Consider the following 22,582-nt stretch of genomic DNA (forward strand, 5'->3'; position numbering starts at 1 on the left):
TTGTTTATCATAGTTCGATGGAGCGTGTGTGGTTTACCGGCACATCGAATAGGTGATCGTTACAATGAAGGCACCATGTAAATTTGCATGGTAATTCACACCCACTTTGTGATCCTCGGTATCCCAGTCACAAACGAGAGGGGCATATCGAGATTTAAACATGTCATTGAAAAGTTTCAATGAATCTCATCCAAACCTAGGAATTCTCAATACATTTAGAACTTATAGTTATGTTTTGTGGTGGAGGATTAGTGAATCGTCATTCACTTACCTTCAAATTGTTTGCATGTTAGATTACGACATCCCTTTTCTAATATGTAAATATTGTTGTTGGATCCTATCCCTAATTTTCTTATTGGGTGATAATTAGGGATTCATATTCTAATCTATCTTTGTCCTTTCTATTTGTAGATGTCGAACGCAAACAATGCTGCTGCTAGTTCATTCACATTGATGAGCCTTTGTCAAAAGGTGACTTTCGATGGGATGAACTTTAGCGAATGGATAAGATACATTCGCATGATTGCTCGCTATGAGGACAAGGAGTATGTCCTCGATGAGAAGCTCGAGAAGATCAACCCTGAAATCGCTACTCCGGCTGAAATGACCGCTTTTGAAACTCACGAGTGTGATGCAACAAAGGTACATTGCATCATGATTGCCACCATGAATGCCAAATTCCAAAAGTCCTATGAGGACATGTATCCATACGAAATGCACCAAGACTTGTTGGAAAGATACCACCAAAACGCGAGGCAAGAGCGTTACGAGATTTTCACAAACATGATTTCCGCTAAAATGGGTCATGGAGAATCTCTTACCGTGCACCTGCAAAAGATGCAAAGGTATGTCGATCGTCTTCGCAAGTTGAATGTTGACTTTGGGGAAGACTTGGCGATCGACATGGTGCTTCACTCTTTTCCTCCGTGTTACAATCAATTTAGGATGACCTACCACATGAACAAGGAAGAGGTCACCCTAAGCAAGCTCCAAGGTCTCCTTAGGGTTGCTGAAAGCAACCTCAAGGAAAAGTCTGTTGCACCCACTCCCAATCCACCCGCAGCTCCTGTTTTGGCGATTGGGCAAGAAAGAGGTAAGAAGAGGAAGGCTCCGTCTAAGAGCCACCGCAAGGGAAAGTCCCGAGATGGTTCCTCTTCTAGTGGGACCAAAGTTGATCCTGCTAAACCATGTCCTAACCCTAAGGAGGCAGAGTGTCATCATTGCCATAAAATAGGGCATTGGAAGAGAAGCTGCCCAGACTACCTGCAAGCCATAAGGGAAGGAAAGATCAAGCCATCTTTCGCAGGTATTTATACAATTAAATCTAAAGATTCATCTCATGCTATTTCTTGGGTCCTTGATACCGGTTGTGGTTACCATATTTATTCTGAATTGCAGGGACTAAGAAGAAATAGGGATGTGGAGCATGGAAGAATAAATCTAATCATGGGGAACAGAAGATCATCACCTGTGACCAAGATTGGAGTGTATTCTTTAGTGCTTACGAATGGTTTATCTTTAGATTTGAACAATTGTTGCTATTTGCCAGAAATGGCTAGAAACATCATTTAATTTCATGGTTTGTTTAGACAAGGTTTTAGATTTTCTTTTAATAATGAGAATGGTTCTATTCTTGCTTATCTAAATGGTGTCTTATATTTTGAAGATATACCATGTAATGGAATTTATGAAACCGTTATGATTGTAGATAACTTAGGAAATGATGTTTTATGCATGGATTCTTCCAATGGTATGGATAGAGCATCCTTGTGGCATTGTCGTCTTGGACATGTCAACAAGAAGCGCATAGCCTAACTCTAAAAGGATGGAGTGTTGGAGTCATTCGACCTTAGGGAAGATGACACGTGCAAGTCTTGTTTGATTGGAAATATGACTGAGTCACCCTTCACAAGTACGTGTGAAAGGGGTGAGGGTCTATTGGACCTAATACATACTGATGTATGTGGACCGTTTAGATCAACCACGAAGGATGGGAACCGCATCTATGTGACTTTTACCGATAACTATAGTAGATATGGGTATATCTACTTAATCAAGAAAAAGTCAGAAACTTTTGAAAAGTTCAAAGAGTTCAAGAATGAAGTGGAGAATCAATTGGGCAGGAAAATCAAGATGCTTCGATCCGATCGAGGAGGAGAGTACCTAAGTCTTGAATTCCACGATTATCTCAAGGAGTGTGGAATAGTTTCACAATTGACGCCACCTAGGACACCGTAGTTGAATGGTGTGGCAGAAAGGCGTAATCGAACCTTGTTAGACATGGTTCGCTCTATGATGAGTCGTGCTTCACTACCTATCTCTTTTTGGGGGTATGCCTTAGAGACTGCCGCCCACATCCTTAACCGAGTCCCTACTAAGAAGGTTGCCAAAACACCTCACGAGATATGGACAGGGAAAGCTCCCTCGTTGGCACATATCAAGGTTTGGGGTTGCGAGGCTTTCGTAAGACGAGATACTCACGACAAGCTCGAACCTTGTAGTGAGCGATGTATTTTCATCGGCTACCCGTAGAAATCCTTTGGATATCTCTTCTATAGACCGAAGGACAATGTTGTCTTTGTTGCGAGGAGAGGAGTTTTCCGAGAGCAAGAACTCATAAGCCAAGGAGACAGTGGGAAGCAAATCGAGCTTGAAGAGATTCAAGAGTCGATAGATGAAGGAACCTCTACCGCTGGCTATCAACCCGAGGAGGAAACTCCAGTTGAACCAATTGACGAGTTCTTACCTCTTAGACGTTCCGAAAGAGTTAGAGTTCAACCCCAATTTTATGGTTTTCATATTACTACCGAAGGGGACACGTATATTAGTGATGGTACACTAATAAATCTAGATGAACCTAATAGCTATAAGGAAGCCATGGCAGGCCCGAAGTCTGTAAAATGGAAAGAGGAGATGGACAGCGAGATCCAGTCCATGTATGTCAACCAAGTTTGGAATTTGGTTGATAATGTGCCCGGACGTAAGACCGTCGGGTGCAAATGGATCTTCAAGAAGAAGACCGACGTGGATGGAAACGTACACACATACAAGGCGCGATTGGTTGCGAAGGGCTTTACTCAAAATCCCGGAGTTGACTATGATGAGACCTTCTCACCATTTGCGAAGATAAAATCTATTAGATTGATGCTAGCTATTGCCGCATTTCATGATTATGAGATTTGGCAAATGGATGTCAAAACCGCCTTCCTTAATGGAAAGTTGGCCGAGGATGTTTACATGGCTCGGCCAGAGGGTTTTGTCGATCCAAAGCATCCAAATAGAGTGTGTAAGCTTGAGAAGTCCATTTATGGACTTAAGCAAGCGTCTCGCAGATGGAATCTTTGCTTCGATGAGAAAGTCAAAGAGTTTGGATTTGTACGAAGCGAAGATGAATCGTGTGTATATGTCAAAGCCAGTGGGAGTATAGTAAGCTTCCTCGTTCTGTATGTCGACGACATACTACTTATAGGAAACGACGTCCCGACTCTGCAGGAGGTTAAGTCCTGGCTCGGGAAGTGCTTCGCTATGAAGGACCTCGGAGAGGCTTCCTATAATTTGGGAATAAGGATAGTAAGAGAGAGAAGTAAGAGACTAATAGGACTTAGTCAGAACACTTACTTAGATAAGGTACTAAAACGTTTTAGTATGGAAAACTCGAAGAAGGGAGAATTACCGATACAAAGTAATGCCAAGTTGAGTAAGACTCAAAGTCCGAGTACCAAAGCTGAAATAGCAGAAATGAGCCGAGTACCATACGCTTCCGCAGTTGGATCAATCATGTATGATATGACTTGTACTCGCCCTGATGTAGCCTTTGCTTTGAGCATGGTTAGCAGATATCAAGGGAACCCTGGTAGAGCCCATTGGATTGCAGTTAAAAATATCCTTAAGTACCTTCAGAGGACGAAGGAATGGTTCTTTGTCCTCGGAGGGAGTGATGACTTGAAGGTGCGAGGGTATAGTGACGCCAGCTTTCAGACCGACAGGGATAACTACCGTTCGTAGTCGGGCTGGGTCTTTACCCTGAATGGAGGAGCAGTGACTTGGAAAAGTTCCAAGCAGGAAACCGTAGCTGATTCAACGTGCGAATCAGAGTACATTGCAGCGAGCGAAGCGTCGAAGGAGGCAATATGGTTAAAGAACTTCATTGGTGATCTTGGAGTTGTACCTGCCATAAAGGAGCCCATGGAGATTTTCTGTGATAATGAAGGAGCGGTTGCCTTGACCAAGGAACCGAGGGATCATGGTAGATCTAGACATATCGACAGAAAATATCACTTTATTAGACATCGTGTAGAAGAAGGACAACTCGTAGTAAAGAGGATATCATCAGAAGATAACCCAGCAGATCCGCTTACGAAGGGACTGAGTAGGGTTAAGCACTTGCAGCATGCTAGGAGTATTGGGCTGAAGGATGATATTAGTATAGATTAGATAGTAGTAGAAACGTGTAATAGATAAATGTAATTAACATTTGATGATTAAATAAAAGAGTATTATTTATGAGTAATGTTACTGTCTTATGTTAATTGTTTAACTATTGTTTCATTTTGCATGTTTTGACTTCCAGAATAATTGAATTTATTAAGAATAATCGAATTGTTCAAATTGTCCACAATCGTTCATATGTTGGAAGTAGGTATGAATGAAGATTTTCATGAATTGGTGTGTAGATTGTCTAAATGGTATTAAACATAGCAAAAGTTTGCTGCAACATTCATGAGTGCTTATGAACTAGTTTTGAGCATTGGAACAAACCTGCGCTTGCTGGAATCACCTTATGGAATATGATAAAAGGGTGATCGCAAGATGATAATATCATATAGTCTTAAAACCTAGATATATGGTTTGTTATTTGTTAATTGGTTGTACATTGATAATGCGAAACCGCATTAGTAACTTGATGTTATAAAACACATTATTGTGTATAGTTGATTAATGAATAAGTACATGCATATAAGTTGAAGTTTATCTGTTACTTTTATCCCAAGAGGGTAAAAGCGATATCTCGGCCGCTCGATGATTTGATTTGACTTATGTGTCAGGCCCGGTCAGAACTGAATTGATGTGTTCGATTAAGTTCTATGTCAAATAAATCAGAGATCGAGAAACAAAATGCTAGACAAATTGTTCCATAGAATTGTCAGCATGATATCTAAACAGAGGACTGTACGATCCCTTATCTAAAGGACAAGATTGATTAGATCAGAGTTTGACAACGTCTTTGAGAGCTACGATTGCTAATCGGAATATACTTGTATATATAGTTACTAGACTTATCCAAGCGGGAGACTGTTGGAATAGTGTCTAAGGCTACAACTATATTAGGCAAGTATTTGACCCGGTTGAGCATGGTCCTTTTGGGTTGCCTTCACCATAGCAACTTGACAGGATGATTTATAATGAGAGAAGGAATATTATTAATGTATTATAAAAATAATATAAGGAATAATAATATTGTTATTTGATTAATATAAGTCATAAATTAATTTGGAATTAATTTGGTGACTTAAAGAGATTAATTGAATAAAGGGGTATAAACTGTCAATTGTTTGATAGTTGTACTTTGGGCTATAAATCCTTTAGGGATAAGAGGGGACGGATTCTAGGGCTTTGGATAGGCTTAGATTTTGTCCAAGGCTTATCATGGAAAGGATTTGGATTGCTTAGGGCTTAAGTTATCCAATTAGGGTTTAAGGGTGAAACCCTAGGAGCCTTATTAGTATAAATAGACCCTATGGTTGAGGGAATTCGACACACTTGTCTCTAAGGAAACCCTGGCCGAATTCCTCCTCCCCTCTCCTCTCTCCTAAATCATCTTCTTGCTAGTTGGTGTTTGTAAGCCATTAGAGGAGTGACAATTGTGACTCTAAAGCCTCAAGGACAACAAGATCAAGCAAGTGATTCAAGGTAAACTTCTAATCTTTGATTTCATATTGTTACTATTGTATATTAGCCATTAGAAGTCTTGGATTCAATGTATGATCAATTAGAGAAACCTAGATCCAAGCATTAGGGTTGCATGTGCACATAGGGATGTTCATATGGCTAAAACCCATCACCTATGCATGCTACACAACCCAATCATGCAAAGAAAGCTCTCAAAAACTAGATCTAGCATGCAAGAGGCAAAAAGGTAAGAGCTTTATGACTAACAGAGGTCCAAAAGCTCTGCAAGACCAGGATGTAGAAGCTAGATTGCCAAAATGAAGCACCACAAGAGTCCTCTTCCACTTCAATGGACCAAAAACCACCAAATAAGCTCTTCAAGGTCACCAACAATGGCCAAAGGTCTCAAGGAGGTCGAATTTAGGGTTTTTTAGGAGGCTAGAGAGTGAGAGAGACTGAGGAAAAACTATTAAAATTTTACAATACATTTAAAAAAAAATAATCCAAATATATTCTTATTTTGAATGCAATTCTTATTTTGAACGCAAACAAACTACATATTTTAATATTTAACTCATAACATCAACATAATTATATTTTTAACCATACCGATATTAAAAGTAAATAGAAAATAAAATAAAAAATTTCATCAAATCAATTTCACACATCTCATTCATTCAATGTTGTCTTGGTCAATTGTTTTTGGTCTTTAAACTTTATAATGAAATACAATTTTAACTTAATTTTATTTATTTGTGTGTTAATGAATTGTTATTTTTTATTTTATTGTCTTTTAATGTTTTTTTTTCATTCTTATATTGTTTATTTAGGTGGATTTGTCTCTATATGATAACAAATTAGATAAAGATGATAATGAACAATATAAAATAATTTTTCTTATTATATACGTCAAACTTTGTCAACTTTCCATAGAAGGAGTATAAAACTAGTTATATGTGTTTTAAAATGTTATGACTTTTCCTAATTAGGGATGGCAAAAAAACCTGAACCCGACAGAAAAACCCGAAACCCGATCATTTTGTGTCGGGTAACGTGTCGTTATCGGGTTCGGGATAGGAAGTAGGTTACCCTCGCCCCGCCTCGAATATATATATATATACATTTTATAAATTAGAGATAATTTAATTAGAGATAATTTGGTCTTTGGTCATTTAAAAAACAAATAGTTTTGTTTTTAGATAACGTATCTGTTTGTTTCGAATTTTTATACTTGCTCTTATGAACCGTCTAACATCATGAATATGATTATTGTTTAAATTTGTACCTTGATTAGTAGTTTTATAAGAATCTTTAAGATTTTGCTCAGAGTTATTTATAGATTCTTGGATTTGCTGTATTTTTAAAAGAATATTTCTATTAGGAATACAATTCATCAAGATTTTGTTAGACATAATTAAATGATTTAAGCATGAATTTGATTATTAAAAACGAGTACTATTTTAACAAAAATTTCAAATCTTGTAGAATTAATAGTTAGAATAACTCGAAATGAAATTATCATAGAAAAATAAAAACAACACAACGATAAAATATTTTAGATAATACCTTCTTGAATTAGGCTTGAATTACAATCAGTACATACTTCTGGAGAAAGAATTATTTGAAAATCTAAAGACTTTGAACATCTACTAGTAGAAAGAGAGACTCTTGGGGATTTTTTAGACATGAGATGAACATTTTTTAGAGAATGAATTTTTTCTTGTGTCTTCAACTAAAGGATAGTCTCTATTTATAATCATCTTGGAGTCTTCAAAGTCTTGAAATCATGTAGTGATATTTTTCACCGTAAGAACCCATGGCCAATCAATAGAAATAATTACTTGTAAGTGGTTGTCCTTGAAAGTGGTTGTCATTCATCTTTTGAAACAATTGTCGTTTGTAATCAATGACCATCTTCTTTTGATAAAGCAAGCCATTATAGAGCATCTTCTAAAGTTTTTTGTCTTCATATCATCATTGATTATAGATTTGATAATAATTTTGATAAAAATTGTTTATACATAAATACATGAATACCATCATAGTATACATGCATACGTATTTGAAAAACAAAATTTTGATAATAGAGAAAGCGAAATATCCTACATTTAAAGTATTACATCAAATTTATGGATAATGATTTCTTATTCTTCATAAGGGTCATCAAAAGGGTCTTGAGCGTCTTCAAATAAATCATTCTTTATAGATTTTGGAGAATCGTCAGAAACTGATGGAGTTTGGCGAATTTCTTGAAGTAATTTTTGAAGTTCTTCAGGGGAAGAGGTAGCAGCATCTTTAATTCTTGCAATTAAATCCACATCACTTTTGGGAAGACTGTTGATAAAAGTGGCTTCAACTTCTGGTTTTTGAATATATATTTCTTGATAATGTTTAATTACTGCTTGTTCACTGGCTTGAGAAATCTTCATTTTATCCCACCATTTTGAGCGAAATTGACGATTAAGCCAAGGAGGAGAAGAATCTTTTGCTTCTTGATAATGAAAAGTCCAAGACATTATCCATGGAACTTTAAATATCATGGTGAATTGTAACATGTATTCAAATTCTGGAATTTGTTGAATAAACAATTCTTTAAATTTGAGATATCCAGCGTAAATTTCTTTTGGCAAACAATTTGGAAGAATACCCATATATTTGTACCAATTGATAAACCATCTTGGGTATTCACAATTGAAGTTCAAATCAAAGAAGATAAACCATGAATGTGAAAAATTCCGAATAAAGAATGCCTTAGTCCAAGCGTCTTGATAATCATAGTAAGAAAATCTGGGATAAGCAGGATAACTTATAAGAGGTTTTTCAGAGTGAAGGTTTGGAACCCAACTTTCTGGAGAAATGATTTTGATAATATGAGCTTTGCTAAAATCAATGGTTCCCTCTTTAGAATTAGAACGATGAACAAAATTGACTGAACCAGATTCTTGCAGAATAGCTTGATAATATTCTCGGGTTTTATACGAATCAACATAAAAGGTTTTCCCTTGTCCAAAGAGATGATTTGTGAGAACATGAAAACCTTGGTGTAACTTATGGATTTGAAAATCTTCAAGAATTTGAACTCTTAGGAAATTTGGATTAAGAACATAAGGAGTTTTTGTAGAAGGGCTAGGAGTAATAGATTTTTGAGTTTGAGGAGTTATAGGTTTTGCAAAAGGGCTTATTGTGTTGGTTGAAGCAACTTTTGGAGTAACAAGCTTTGACTGAAGGATATTAGAATAAAGTTGTGAATTCTTAGAAGTAGGAGTTAAAGGAGAAAAACGATTTTGATTTTGAAATGGAACTAGCTTTTGAGAGACTGGAACAAGATTTTGAGAGATTGGCTTCTTGTCATCATGTTTGGAAGAGGACGACGAACTCATTTTCCCTGCAAAAATTCTCGAGAAAGAAAGTCAGGAAGCGAATTATTTTCTCCTTTTATAAATTCTATTTCGAAATCAAAGTTACCTAAGAGGGCTTGCCAACGAGCAAAAATTTGCTTGGAAATAATATTTTTTACATCCTTTTCCAAAATAGTTTTTGCAGATTGACAATCTATTCTTAATAAAAAACTTTTCATAAATAAATCATCTTCAAATTTCTTAATACATAAAACAATGCTTAAAATTTCTTTTTTGACAGTTGAATAGTTTTTCTGTGTATCATTCCATGCACCAGAATAATATCGAACCAATTGCTCTTCAGTTGAGTTAACAATTTTTTGTTTTAAAATTCCTCCGAATCCAATATCACTAGCATCGGTTTCAACTATGATTTTGGCATCGGGATGAGGTAAATTTAAACATGGCAAAGTAGGGACCTTTTGTTTTATATATTTAATTATATCTGTATGTTTTTGAGTCCATGGTTCAGGATTGTCTTTTAATCGATTATAAAGTGGTTTACATATGATCCCTAAATCTTTGAAAAAATCATGGATATAATTTAAGCATCCTAAAAATCTTTGAAGTTGCTTTTTATCTTTAATTTCATCAGGAAATTTAGTAGAAAATTGCAAGCTCCTTGTAATAGGTCTAATAGTGTTTTTGACAATATCATGTCCTAAAAAACGAATCTCATTTTTAAATAAATGCATTTTTGCTGCAGAGACAGCTAAACCATTTTGATAAATCAAGTCATGAAATTGATTTAAATGTTTAAAATGTTGATCAATTGATTTTGAAAAAATTAGGACATCGTCAATATAAGCAATAGCAAAACTACTTATAGGAGTTATGATATCATTCATAATATTTTGGAATTCAGAAGGAGCATTTTTTAATCCAAAAGGCATTACATTCCATTCAAAATGCCCAAAGGGAACATTAAAACCAGTTTTGTATTTATCTTCTTCATGAAGTTGTATTTGCCAAAATCCTGATTTCATATCAAACTTTGAAAATATTTTTGAATCATAAAGCTTTTTTAGCAAATTTCGTTTATTAGGAATAGGATAACGAATCCATTCTAAAACTTTGTTTAAAGGTTTATAATTGATAACTAATCTTGGTGATCCTCTTTCTAATTCTGCGGCATTCATGACATAAAATGCTGAACAAGACCATGGTGATTTAGAAGGTCTTATGAGTTTTTTATTTATTAAATCCTGAATTTCATTTTTACAATGACTTTCTAATTCATTATTCATGTGAATGGCTCTAGATTTTGAAGGAATATCCTTTTCATTAAAATTTTTTATATATGGTAGTTTTACAATATGTTGCTTTCTATTCCAAAAGGCATTAGGAATATTAGAACAAACATTTTTTTCAAATTTTAATTTTAAACCTGTTATTTTATTTTGAATATTATTATCATTTAATTGATTAGTTATTCGAACATTATCTATTTCGTTAATAAGATATTTGGCTTGTTGCGTTTTATAATTAAGGACATTAATCGTTGAATATAGAGGAGGTTCACAAAACTTAAATATAATTTCCTTTCCAAAGACATTGGTTCTTATACCATCATCATGAACCATAAAAGGATATAGTTTTGTAATGAAAGGCGTTCCTAGAATTAAAGGAGAAGAGAGATCTTTTACTAAAATTAGGTGAGTTTTATAACAATAATCTTGGTCATTACAAATATGAACATCAGAAACTTTATAATTTACAATTAATTTTGTACCTCCGGCACCAGTAAGTCTAGATGTAGTTTTTTCATAAAATTGTGTAGGAAAAATTCCTTCTTGAATACAATTCATATCAGCACCACTATCAATTAAAGCAGTTAAGTTGATTTTAAAATTATCCTTGACTAAAGTGATTTGAGTGTTCCATTTTTGAGAAACTTGATTATTTATAAGTTTACCAATAGTTACATTTTCAATTTTATTTTCTTCTTCGTTATTAATTTCTATATTTTTGTTAAAAGTAGAAGGTTTTCCCTTTTCTAAAATAAAAATTTTATTTTTTATTTCTTTTATTTCTTGTTTTACTATTTTTAATTCTTCTTGAAGTTCTTGCATAGAAATTGGTTTTGCTTCAGTAAATCTTTCGTATATATTTTTTAAATTAAAATTTTCATTATTAGCAGGAGTTATGTTATTAGTTTTATTAAGCATCTGTTTTATTAACAATTCTTGGATATTTTTATCTTTTATAGAATCAAGAGAGTTTAAAAGATCTTTATCATCTTGTGAAAGAACATTAATGGAGCTACTAGTAATTACATTGATTAAATTGTTACAGTGACATTTACCAATACACTCGCAAATATCAGAATCTTCAGAACTTGAAGTAGTATTTTCGAGAATATTTAAATCATTTGTTTGAAAGTCAGAAATACTATCATCGGAATCTGAATCAGTATTTAAAATAATTTTTCTTATTTGTTCTTTCAAGTCTTCAGAGACATTTAACTCATTTATTTTTGTCTTAGCATAACAATTATTAGCTGTATGACCATTACGCCCACATTTATGACAAATAATAATATCTTTTGATTTTCTTTTAGATTTTTTATAATTTAGTCTATAAGGTTTTTTAGATTTTGAAGCGTAATCTTTGCCCTTTTTATAATTTTCTGGAAGATTATATTTCTTTTTCCTGAAATATTTTGAAGATCTTTTCTTAAATACTTTAGATTTTGAAGTAGACGGACCATTCAAGGGCTGATAACCATATTGTTGGCAAAAATTTCCCAATTCATTTTTACTGTTAATTCTATCTTTTTTAAGTTTTTCTTTAAACCTAAGATCAGCACAAACTGCTAATCCCTCTTTATTAATATAGTTTATTAAATCTCCATAAGTTAAATTTTGGTAAGGGATGGTATTATTAAAATTTTCTCTTAATTTTTGTCTAACTCTTTCCGCAAAGAGTTTTGGAAGGCCAGCAATAAAACGTTCTTTCCAATAGGACTCTTTACAATCAGGTCTTGAAAAAACTTTAACAAGATAATTATCTTTATACCATCTAAAATCAGTAAGTTTTCTACAATGTAAATTCATTAAAATTTCTGAAGTTTTTTCTTGAAAAGTAGTAGGATCTCCTACAAAGTTTTTGATAATAGCAAAAATTAAAGTGTTAACCATATCATCTTCAAACGTTTGTATTTGTTGATTATTTTCTTGTTTTATAATAGTTTTCTTAGCAGATAAAATATAATCTTTTTCTTCTTGTGAAATATAGAAATCCCACCAGCCTTTAAGACTGCCAGTAAAACCAGAAGTAATAATATTAACAATTTGGAGTTGAGTATTATTATGAGCTTTATAAGCATTAGCAGCCATAGTCATTTCTTGAACAATATTCATAATTTGATGTTCAGAATGGCCATCAATATTCCATTCATAAACAGAATTACCATCATATTGAGAACGATCAAATTGAAAAGTTCGTTCTTCAAGTTGAACATCTGGAAGAGAGGGTCTATTCCAATAATTTCTTATGGTTGGTTTTGGGTTTTTTCCGAAAGTGCTTTGCTTTGATTGATGAATTTTATTAAGTTTTGAAAAGTCATTAGTGAGTTGATTAATGTCATCATTTGTATCAAATTGTTGAGCAAGAGTTTCAAAATTTGTTTCACTATTAATATCACTATTTTCAGATTCTTCATTCGTAAGAGTATTAATATTATTAGTGTTTGAGATATGGAGTTTTGAAAGTCTTTTTTCTAATTCGTTAATTAAATATGTATTTCCTAGATTAAAATTACCATCGATTTGGCAAGGAACAAAACTTAAATTACTAGTGCTTGCCATATCATGCTTGTTAACGTTTTTATCTTTGAAAATTTTTTCTTCAATTTTAACTAAATGCTCGGTAATACTAGATAAGGTTTCATTTGCATAATTATTTTGGTAAATAATTTTTTGAAGACCCTTTTCAGTAGTTAATTGGTTTGGGGCTTGAACTAAAGGAGTTGCAATAAACATATCGTTAATAATAATTTCTCCTTTTGGTGGAAAATTAGCAATAATTTCTTTATTAGAAATAATATCTTTATATTTTTTCTCAAAAATAGGAGTGATAGAATCATTTTTAAATGGGTAATTTATTTTATGTTTAGGGGCATAAATTAATTCAAACCATTGAAAAAAAGGAGAATGAATTTTATTTGATAAAACATAATCTTCCCAAAGGCCTAAATGGAGAAATCTTAAATAGTATGAAAAATTTTCTTCATGCCAAACTCTTTTTTTATGGTTATAATCTTTATAATATTCAATATCTTTTAAGTAATCGAAATCAACTTGATATTCTAAATTCGAGAAATTCATTTTAACAGGTTGTTTTTGTTAGGATTGAGGAAATATGCTTTATCGATTCTAAATTATGACTTCTTGATTTTTCATATTTTTTTATGCCTATCTTTAGCCTAGAAATTTTTTCTATTTGTTTATTATATTTATTAGTATATGGAGGTATTTTGAATAAATTATAATTTTCATGAGTTATAGTTTGTTCTAAATGTTGAATGGTTTTGCATATATTAGAATTTATCTTCCAATGCCTTTTTAACATATTAGCCCAAAGCTTATTATTTTGTGAACAATTAATTTGTATTTTAGAACTCATAATTGTTGTTTAAAATTTTGAAGTTCATCAATAAAATCTGATTTAGTAGGACTAGGAAGACTATTTTCACTATTTTGATCATCTTGATATAATGGTTTGGGAATAGAATTAGTATAGTCAACAGTTTTTAGTTTTAAAGATCTCGACTTTAATAATGAAGATTTTGAAGAGCCTGTTTCTGCGATAAAAGAAGTTGATAATCTGGATGATGAAATATTTAAGGAAGAAAAATTTATATCTACAGAACCATCATTATATTCAATAATATTTGAGATTTGTTTTGAAGAGTCTAACGGTTTTGGATCAATAACATTTTGTAAGTTCCAATTACATGATTGAGTTATATCAGACCATTTTAATCTTTTCGGTGTATGAACTTTGGTATGGTTAGTATTTGCTTCAAAAATAATTGTTTCATTTCTAGGACTTGATAAACGTGTTTTTGGTTCAAGTGTAGTTGTCATAGTTTTGTAACAAACACGATAAATTATTGCTAAAGGCTTTGTATCATCTTTAAATTCTAAATTTTTTGTTTCTATAGTTAAAACCAAAGTATCTAAAATATTTTTATCAAATAATCCTACAGAGAAATTTGGATAACAATTGAAATAAATAGGTCCGTTAGCAATATTCGTTTCAGCCATAGCTAAAATAGAATTTTGAAAATCTTTATGTCTCTTGTCTCTTAGAATAAGGAGAACAGGGGCATCTATTCCAATTCTAAATAGAGGCTTGATAGCAATTTGGACCAAACCAACATGTAAAAATTTATATTTCGTTCTATGCTCTAAAATAGATCGTGATGATAACAAATGTAAATTTTGTTGGTTTTGACCAATAGACAAAGTTTGTTCTGTCATTTTAATAGAATAACCTTGAAAATAATCAAAAGTTCCTATTCTATATATTGTATTAATATTAGTTTTAGGTATTGTCCAATTATTCAAACTTTGTTCTATGTTATTAACGGTTTCTTCAATAGAATTTATTTGATTATCATCATTATCTTGTTCATTGTTGATATTTTTACCAGGAATATATTTTTTAGATAGTATGCCTGAAAATTTACTCATATTTAATTAATTTTGTTTTAAAATTCTATAAGAAAACTTACTTGTTTTAATAATGATGAGCAGAGGGGAATCGTCCCGACGATGATTGTGGTCCGGCACCGCGACTTACGTCCTTATCTGCGCGCTTTAAGCTAATCCAACCAATCACTGGTCTTGTCTCTGAATCATGCTTATTAAAACTTATAAATTTCTTATAGGATACTAAACCAAAATTAAATAAATCTGAAGTAAATATATCATCCATAACCACCCCAAAAACTTTTTTTTGGCTCTGATACCATTTTATAAATTAGAGATAATTTAATTAGAGATAATTTGGTCTTTGGTCATTTAAAAAACAAATAGTTTTGTTTTTAGATAACGTATCTGTTTGTCTTTTGAGTATTATTATAAAGCTCATAATAATACTCAACTCCAAATTGTTAATATTATTACTTCTGGTTTTACTGGCAGTCTTAAAGGCTGGTGGGATTTCTATATTTCACAAGAAGAAAAAGATTATATTTTATCTGCTAAGAAAACTATTATAAAACAAGAAAATAATCAACAAATACAAACGTTTGAAGATGATATGGTTAACACTTTAATTTTTGCTATTATCAAAAACTTTGTAGGAGATCCTACTACTTTTCAAGAAAAAACTTCAGAAATTTTAATGAATTTACATTGTAGAAAACTTACTGATTTTAGATGGTATAAAGATAATTATCTTGTTAAAGTTTTTTCAAGACCTGATTGTAAAGAGTCCTATTGGAAAGAACGTTTTATTGCTGGCCTTCCAAAACTCTTTGCGGAAAGAGTTAGACAAAAATTAAGAGAAAATTTTAATAATACCATCCCTTACCAAAATTTAACTTATGGAGATTTAATAAACTATATTAATAAAGAGGGATTAGCAGTTTGTGCTGATCTTAGGTTTAAAGAAAAACTTAAAAAAGATAGAATTAACAGTAAAAATGAATTGGGAAATTTTTGCCAACAATATGGTTATCAGCCCTTGAATGGTCCGTCTACTTCAAAATCTAAAGTATTTAAGAAAAGATCTTCAAAATATTTCAGGAAAAAGAAATATAATCTTCCAGAAAATTATAAAAAGGGCAAAGATTACGCTTCAAAATCTAAAAAACCTTATAGACTAAATTATAAAAAATCTAAAAGAAAATCAAAAGATATTATTATTTGTCATAAATGTGGGCGTAATGGTCATACAGCTAATAATTGTTATGCTAAGACAAAAATAAATGAGTTAAATGTCTCTGAAGACTTGAAAGAACAAATAAGAAAAATTATTTTAAATACTGATTCAGATTCCGATGATAGTATTTCTGACTTTCAAACAAATGATTTAAATATTCTCGAAAATACTACTTCAAGTTCTGAAGATTCTGATATTTGCGAGTGTATTGGTAAATGTCACTGTAACAATTTAATCAATGTAATTACTAGTAGCTCCATTAATGTTCTTTCACAAGATGATAAAGATCTTTTAAACTCTCTTGATTCTATAAAAGATAAAAATATCCAAGAATTGTTAATAAAACAGATGCTTAATAAAACTAATAACATAACTCCTGCTAATAATGAAAATTTTAATTTAAAAAATATATACGAAAGATTTACTGAAGCAAAACCAATTTCTATGCAAGAACTTCAAGAAGAATTAAAAATAGTAAAACAAGAAATAAAAGAAATAAAAAATAAAATTTTTATTTTAGAAAAGGGAAAACCTTCTACTTTTAACAAAAATATAGAAATTAATAACGAAGAAGAAAATAAAATTGAAAATGTAACTATTGGTAAACTTATAAATAATCAAGTTTCTCAAAAATGGAACACTCAAATCACTTTAGTCAAGGATAATTTTAAAATCAACTTAACTGCTTTAATTGATAGTGGTGCTGATATGAATTGTATTCAAGAAGGAATTTTTCCTACACAATTTTATGAAAAAACTACATCTAGACTTACTGGTGCCGGAGGTACAAAATTAATTGTAAATTATAAAGTTTCTGATGTTCATATTTGTAATGACCAAGATTATTGTTATAAAACTCACCTAATTTTAGTAAAAGATCTCTCTTCTCCTTTAATTCTAGGAACGCCTTTCATTACAAAACTATATCCTTTTATGGTTCATGATGATGGTATAAGAACCAATGTCTTTGGAAAGGAAATTATATTTAAGTTTTGTGAACCTCCTCTATATTCAACGATTAATGTCCTTAATTATAAAACGCAACAAGCCAAATATCTTATTAACGAAATAGATAATGTTCGAATAACTAATCAATTAAATGATAATAATATTCAAAATAAAATAACAGGTTTAAAATTAAAATTTGAAAAAAAATGTTTGTTCTAATATTCCTAATGCCTTTTGGAATAGAAAGCAACATATTGTAAAACTACCATATATAAAAAATTTTAATGAAAAGGATATTCCTTCAAAATCTAGAGCCATTCACATGAATAATGAATTAGAAAGTCATTGTAAAAATGAAATTCAGGATTTAATAAATAAAAAACTCATAAGACCTTCTAAATCACCATGGTCTTGTTCAGCATTTTATGTCATGAATGCCGCAGAATTAGAAAGAGGATCACCAAGATTAGTTATCAATTATAAACCTTTAAACAAAGTTTTAGAATGGATTCGTTATCCTATTCCTAATAAACGAAATTTGCTAAAAAAGCTTTATGATTCAAAAATATTTTCAAAGTTTGATATGAAATCAGGATTTTGGCAAATACAACTTCATGAAGAAGATAAATACAAAACTGGTTTTAATGTTCCCTTTGGGCATTTTGAATGGAATGTAATGCCTTTTGGATTAAAAAATGCTCCTTCTGAATTCCAAAATATTATGAATGATATCATAACTCCTATAAGTAGTTTTGCTATTGCTTATATTGACGATGTCCTAATTTTTTTCAAAATCAATTGATCAACATTTTAAACATTTAAATCAATTTCATGACTTGATTTATCAAAATGGTTTAGCTGTCTCTGCAGCAAAAATGCATTTATTTAAAAATGAGATTCGTTTTTTAGGACATGATATTGTCAAAAACACTATTAGACCTATTACAAGGAGCTTGCAATTTTCTACTAAATTTCCTGATGAAATTAAAGATAAAAAGCAACTTCAAAGATTTTTAGGATGCTTAAATTATATCCATGATTTTTTCAAAGATTTAGGGATCATATGTAAACCACTTTATAATCGATTAAAAGACAATCCTGAACCATGGACTCAAAAACATACAGATATAATTAAATATATAAAACAAAAGGTCCCTACTTTGCCATGTTTAAATTTACCTCATCCCGATGCCAAAATCATAGTTGAAACCGATGCTAGTGATATTGGATTCGGAGGAATTTTAAAACAAAAAATTGTTAACTCAACTGAAGAGCAATTGGTTCGATATTATTCTGGTGCATGGAATGATACACAGAAAAACTATTCAACTGTCAAAAAAGAAATTTTAAGCATTGTTTTATGTATTAAGAAATTTGAAGATGATTTATTTATGAAAAGTTTTTTATTAAGAATAGATTGTCAATCTGCAAAAACTATTTTGGAAAAGGATGTAAAAAATATTATTTCCAAGCAAATTTTTGCTCGTTGGCAAGCCCTCTTAGGTAACTTTGATTTCGAAATAGAATTTATAAAAGGAGAAAATAATTCGCTTCCTGACTTTCTTTCTCGAGAATTTTTGCAGGGAAAATGAGTTCGTCGTCCTCTTCCAAACATGATGACAAGAAGCTAATCTCTCAAAATCTTGTTCCAGTCTCTCAAAAGCTAGTTCCATTTCAAAATCAAAATCGTTTTTCTCCTTTAACTCCTACTTCTAAGAATTCACAACTTTATTCTAATATCCTTCAGTCAAAGCTTGTTACTCCAAAAGTTGCTTCAACCAACACAATAAGCCCTTTTGCAAAACCTATAACTCCTCAAACTCAAAAATCTATTACTCCTAGCCCTTCTACAAAAACTCCTTATGTTCTTAATCCAAATTTCCTAAGAGTTCAAATTCTTGAAGATTTTCAAATCCATAAGTTACACCAAGGTTTTCATGTTCTCACAAATCATCTCTTTGGACAAGGGAAAACCTTTTATGTTGATTCGTATAAAACCCGAGAATATTATCAAGCTATTCTGCAAGAATCTGGTTCAGTCAATTTTGTTCATCGTTCTAATTCTAAAGAGGGAACCATTGATTTTAGCAAAGCTCATATTATCAAAATCATTTCTCCAGAAAGTTGGGTTCCAAACCTTCACTCTGAAAAACCTCTTATAAGTTATCCTGCTTATCCCAGATTTTCTTACTATGATTATCAAGACGCTTGGACTAAGGCATTCTTTATTCGGAATTTTTCACATTCATGGTTTATCTTCTTTGATTTGAACTTCAATTGTGAATACCCAAGATGGTTTATCAATTGGTACAAATATATGGGTATTCTTCCAAATTGTTTGCCAAAAGAAATTTACGCTGGATATCTCAAATTTAAAGAATTGTTTATTCAACAAATTCCAGAATTTGAATACATGTTACAATTCACCATGATATTTAAAGTTCCATGGATAATGTCTTGGACTTTTCATTATCAAGAAGCAAAAGATTCTTCTTGTGAAATATAGAATATTATTACTCAACTTTTGAAACAATTGTTTTTAGATAACGTATCTGTTTGTTTCGATTTAAATGACCAAAGACCAAATTATCTCTAATTAAATTATCTCTAATTAAATTATCTATATATATATATATATATATATATATATATATATATATATATATATATATATATATATATAGATATATTCATGTTTTGACGTATTATAGTAAACTTAAATCAAATAATTTTTAATATAACATTTAGTTTATTTTATTAAAGTGATGCATCATATATTCTTAATTTAAAACGGAGGCTAGAACATGTATTTTTTATAATACATCGGCGTACCCTAAAATGAAATAAAGATTTTGTTATGAGTTGTTGTAAACCCGATAAGATACCCGAAATCCGATGAAAAAACCCGAAATCCAATAGGGCGCCCCGATAAAAGACTCGAAAGATATCAGGACGGGTTTAGAAACCATTCTCCGCCCCAAACCCGCCCCGTTGCCATTCCCATTCCTAATTTGGTTAGACTGGAAGAGATTTGATTTTAATTTGATTTATTTACATGTATATTTTTGAAAACTAAAATCAATTTCCATACGAATAAAAACCCAAACCAAATTAACCATTTAGTTACCCAAATATCGCTTTTAAACCGCTTCGTCTCCTACGCTTTTTATTGCAGGAAATGGCGCAACGTGGAACCAAGAAATCCCCCAAAATCAAACAAAACAGTCGCACACATACACAGAAATAGAAAACAATCAAGCATCCTCCCTCTTCTCTTCCTCGATCCATCTGTGTTCATACCAAACCATTGCAAATGTATCGATCGGCAGCGAAGCGGTTGCTTCCCTATTCATATTTCTCTGTTAAACACTGCTTACAAACCTCTCGACTGCCAATCACAACGCCTCGTCTTCGTTTTCGTTTTCTCTCGTCGACGACATCCGACTCCCCTTTCCCGAATGGCTTTAACACCAACACCAACACCACCACCTCATCTTCGTCCACCCAAACAGATGAATTTCACAACCCTTCTGATAGTGGTGCCTCTAGAAGAACACCACCTAGGGCTAATTACGAAGAGGAACAAGCACGAGTCCTCGCAGCATCTCTTCTTCACGTGGTACGTTTGATTTCATTTTACGATTGCAACCTAATTTCCGTTCGTGTTATTCCACACTAATCTCCGCTCTTGTTTTCGATTCTAATTGAGAAATGAAGCATATACGTATGTATCGCGCTTATTTCTTCAAATTAATTGGAATGCCTGGTCTGGATCAGTGTTAAATTACAATCTTATGCTGTGCAAAGAGATCCAGAAGCTTGGTTGCGGTGTAATGGTTTGTTTGTTTTGGTTAATTGAATGCTAATTTCTTTTTCCTTTTTCCAGGCTAGGTTAGGATGGACTGAAGCAGCCATGATTGCAGGTGCTAGGGATGTTGGTGTTTCCCCTTCCATTGTTGGAGCTTTTTCACAAAAAGAAGGTGCCCTAGTTGAGGTATAACATCTTCTTCCACACTTTTCATCTCTCTCCATCATCATCTTTGATTAATCTTTTCATTCCCGTTACTCTTATTACAGTATTTCATGGACGAATGCTTGAAAAAGCTTATTGATGCAATCGACTCTGGTGAGTTACAATTACAAGATTTGGTACCAAGTGAACGCATTGCAAAGCTGGTTAGATATCGCTTAGAATTGCAAGCTCCATACATATCAAAATGGCCTCAAGCTCTAAGCATTCAAGTAAGTTTTATTGCTATTTCCTACATCTGTTAAATCACCTTTAAAGTAAATAAACAATCACAATTATGGACATAGGCACAACCATCAAACTTCACAACAAGCTTTAAACAACGAGCAATGCTAGTTGATGAGTTTTGGCATGCTGTAAGTGATGAAGGAAATGGTGTGGATTGGTACCTAAAACGCACTGTTCTTGGTGGAATTTACTCAACAACTGAAATATACATGCTAACTGATAATTCCCCAGGTTTTTTTTACAGTTTAAGTTTTGTTAAATATGGTAATGAACTAATGATTGATGATAAATTGATAATGGTGTTGTTTATTCCCAGATTTTAATGATACATGGGTATTCTTAAATGAGAGAGTTAGAGATGCATTTGATCTAAAGAAGACATTTCAAGAGGTTTGTTCATTTTTTCAATGCGAAAACTTGAATCTAAATGCATTTTCACATTTGAGTATTTTGTTTTTTTAACTATTTTGTTGGGTAAGTTTTTCAGGTGAAATATTTTGCAGAAGCAGTGGGGGCAGGGGTGGGAGGGTCATTTCAAGGGTTTATGAAGAAAGGTTGTTAAGGATTGAGAATTTGATGTTTGAAGGTTCTTTTTTAACTATTGCTTATCATTTATGTGACCCTAAAAAATAAAGTTATATGCTTTCTTTGTGAGTTGTTAGATTGTAAATGGGGCAATTGCAAATAATTACCCTACAATTTCAAATACCATTTTATAGTCGCTTCACATAGATTTACATAAAAAGTCATTTTTATAGCCATTTTTTTCTCATTTCAAGTCGTTTAAAGTTTAAAAAAATATGCTTAAAAGGCCTATAATAGGAATGGGGGAGGAATAACCGGTGCCAATATGTGATTAACATTAGGGTTGGCTAAAAAGACATCTTGTGTGCATGGATGATTAGTGCTTTTAAAAAAACGTGGCAAGTGAATGAGTGCTTTCTTATTTCAAGATGAAAATCAAGAGGAAAATATTGCTTGTGGCCACGTAAAATCAAAGATATTGGTTATGATAATGGTAAATATCAAGGGGCTAAAGTATGGAGTGAAGGTACAAGAGATATCCGAGTGGGTTCCTAAGATAGTGAATGATGACGATGAGATAACTGATGCTAAGGGTGAAGGTCAAGATGATTTTGATGAAAGGTCAGAAAATGAGAGTGATGATGGTGGGGATTCCGAACATGATGATGAG

At 32.1% G+C, this 22,582-nt stretch overlaps 1 protein-coding gene across 2 annotated transcripts; it reads left to right on the forward strand.

The window, feature by feature from the left end:
- The first annotated feature begins 20,265 nt into the window (after positions 1 to 20,265).
- On the forward strand, positions 20,266 to 22,148 carry LOC111892601 (uncharacterized). Of its 2 annotated transcripts, none has more exons than XM_052771785.1 (6): positions 20,266 to 20,748; positions 21,016 to 21,123; positions 21,207 to 21,371; positions 21,447 to 21,618; positions 21,704 to 21,777; positions 21,867 to 22,148. In XM_052771785.1, the coding sequence occupies exons 1-6, from the start codon at positions 20,443 to 20,445 to the stop codon at positions 21,876 to 21,878; spliced, it is 837 nt and encodes a 278-aa protein (XP_052627745.1). In that variant the 5' UTR covers positions 20,266 to 20,442; the 3' UTR covers positions 21,879 to 22,148. The 2 variants fall into 2 exon arrangements, with proteins under 2 accessions (XP_052627745.1, XP_023744423.1); XM_023888655.2 differs by having other exon boundaries at positions 21,875 to 22,148.
- The last annotated feature ends 434 nt before the right edge of the window (positions 22,149 to 22,582 follow it).

The sequence above is a fragment of the Lactuca sativa genome, chromosome 5 (assembly GCF_002870075.4).
Source record: "Lactuca sativa cultivar Salinas chromosome 5, Lsat_Salinas_v11, whole genome shotgun sequence".
Lineage (NCBI taxonomy): Eukaryota > Viridiplantae > Streptophyta > Magnoliopsida > Asterales > Asteraceae > Lactuca > Lactuca sativa.

Bases quoted from the DNA above. Each gene is read 5' to 3' on its own strand.
- LOC111892601 (XM_023888655.2), top strand. From the start codon at position 20,443: ATGTATCGATCGGCAGCGAAGCGGTTGCTTCCCTATTCATATTTCTCT. The intron at 20,749-21,015 runs GTACGTTTGATT...TCCTTTTTCCAG, and splicing joins CAGCATCTCTTCTTCACGTG to GCTAGGTTAGGATGGACTGA. The intron at 21,372-21,446 runs GTAAGTTTTATT...TTATGGACATAG, and splicing joins CTCAAGCTCTAAGCATTCAA to GCACAACCATCAAACTTCAC.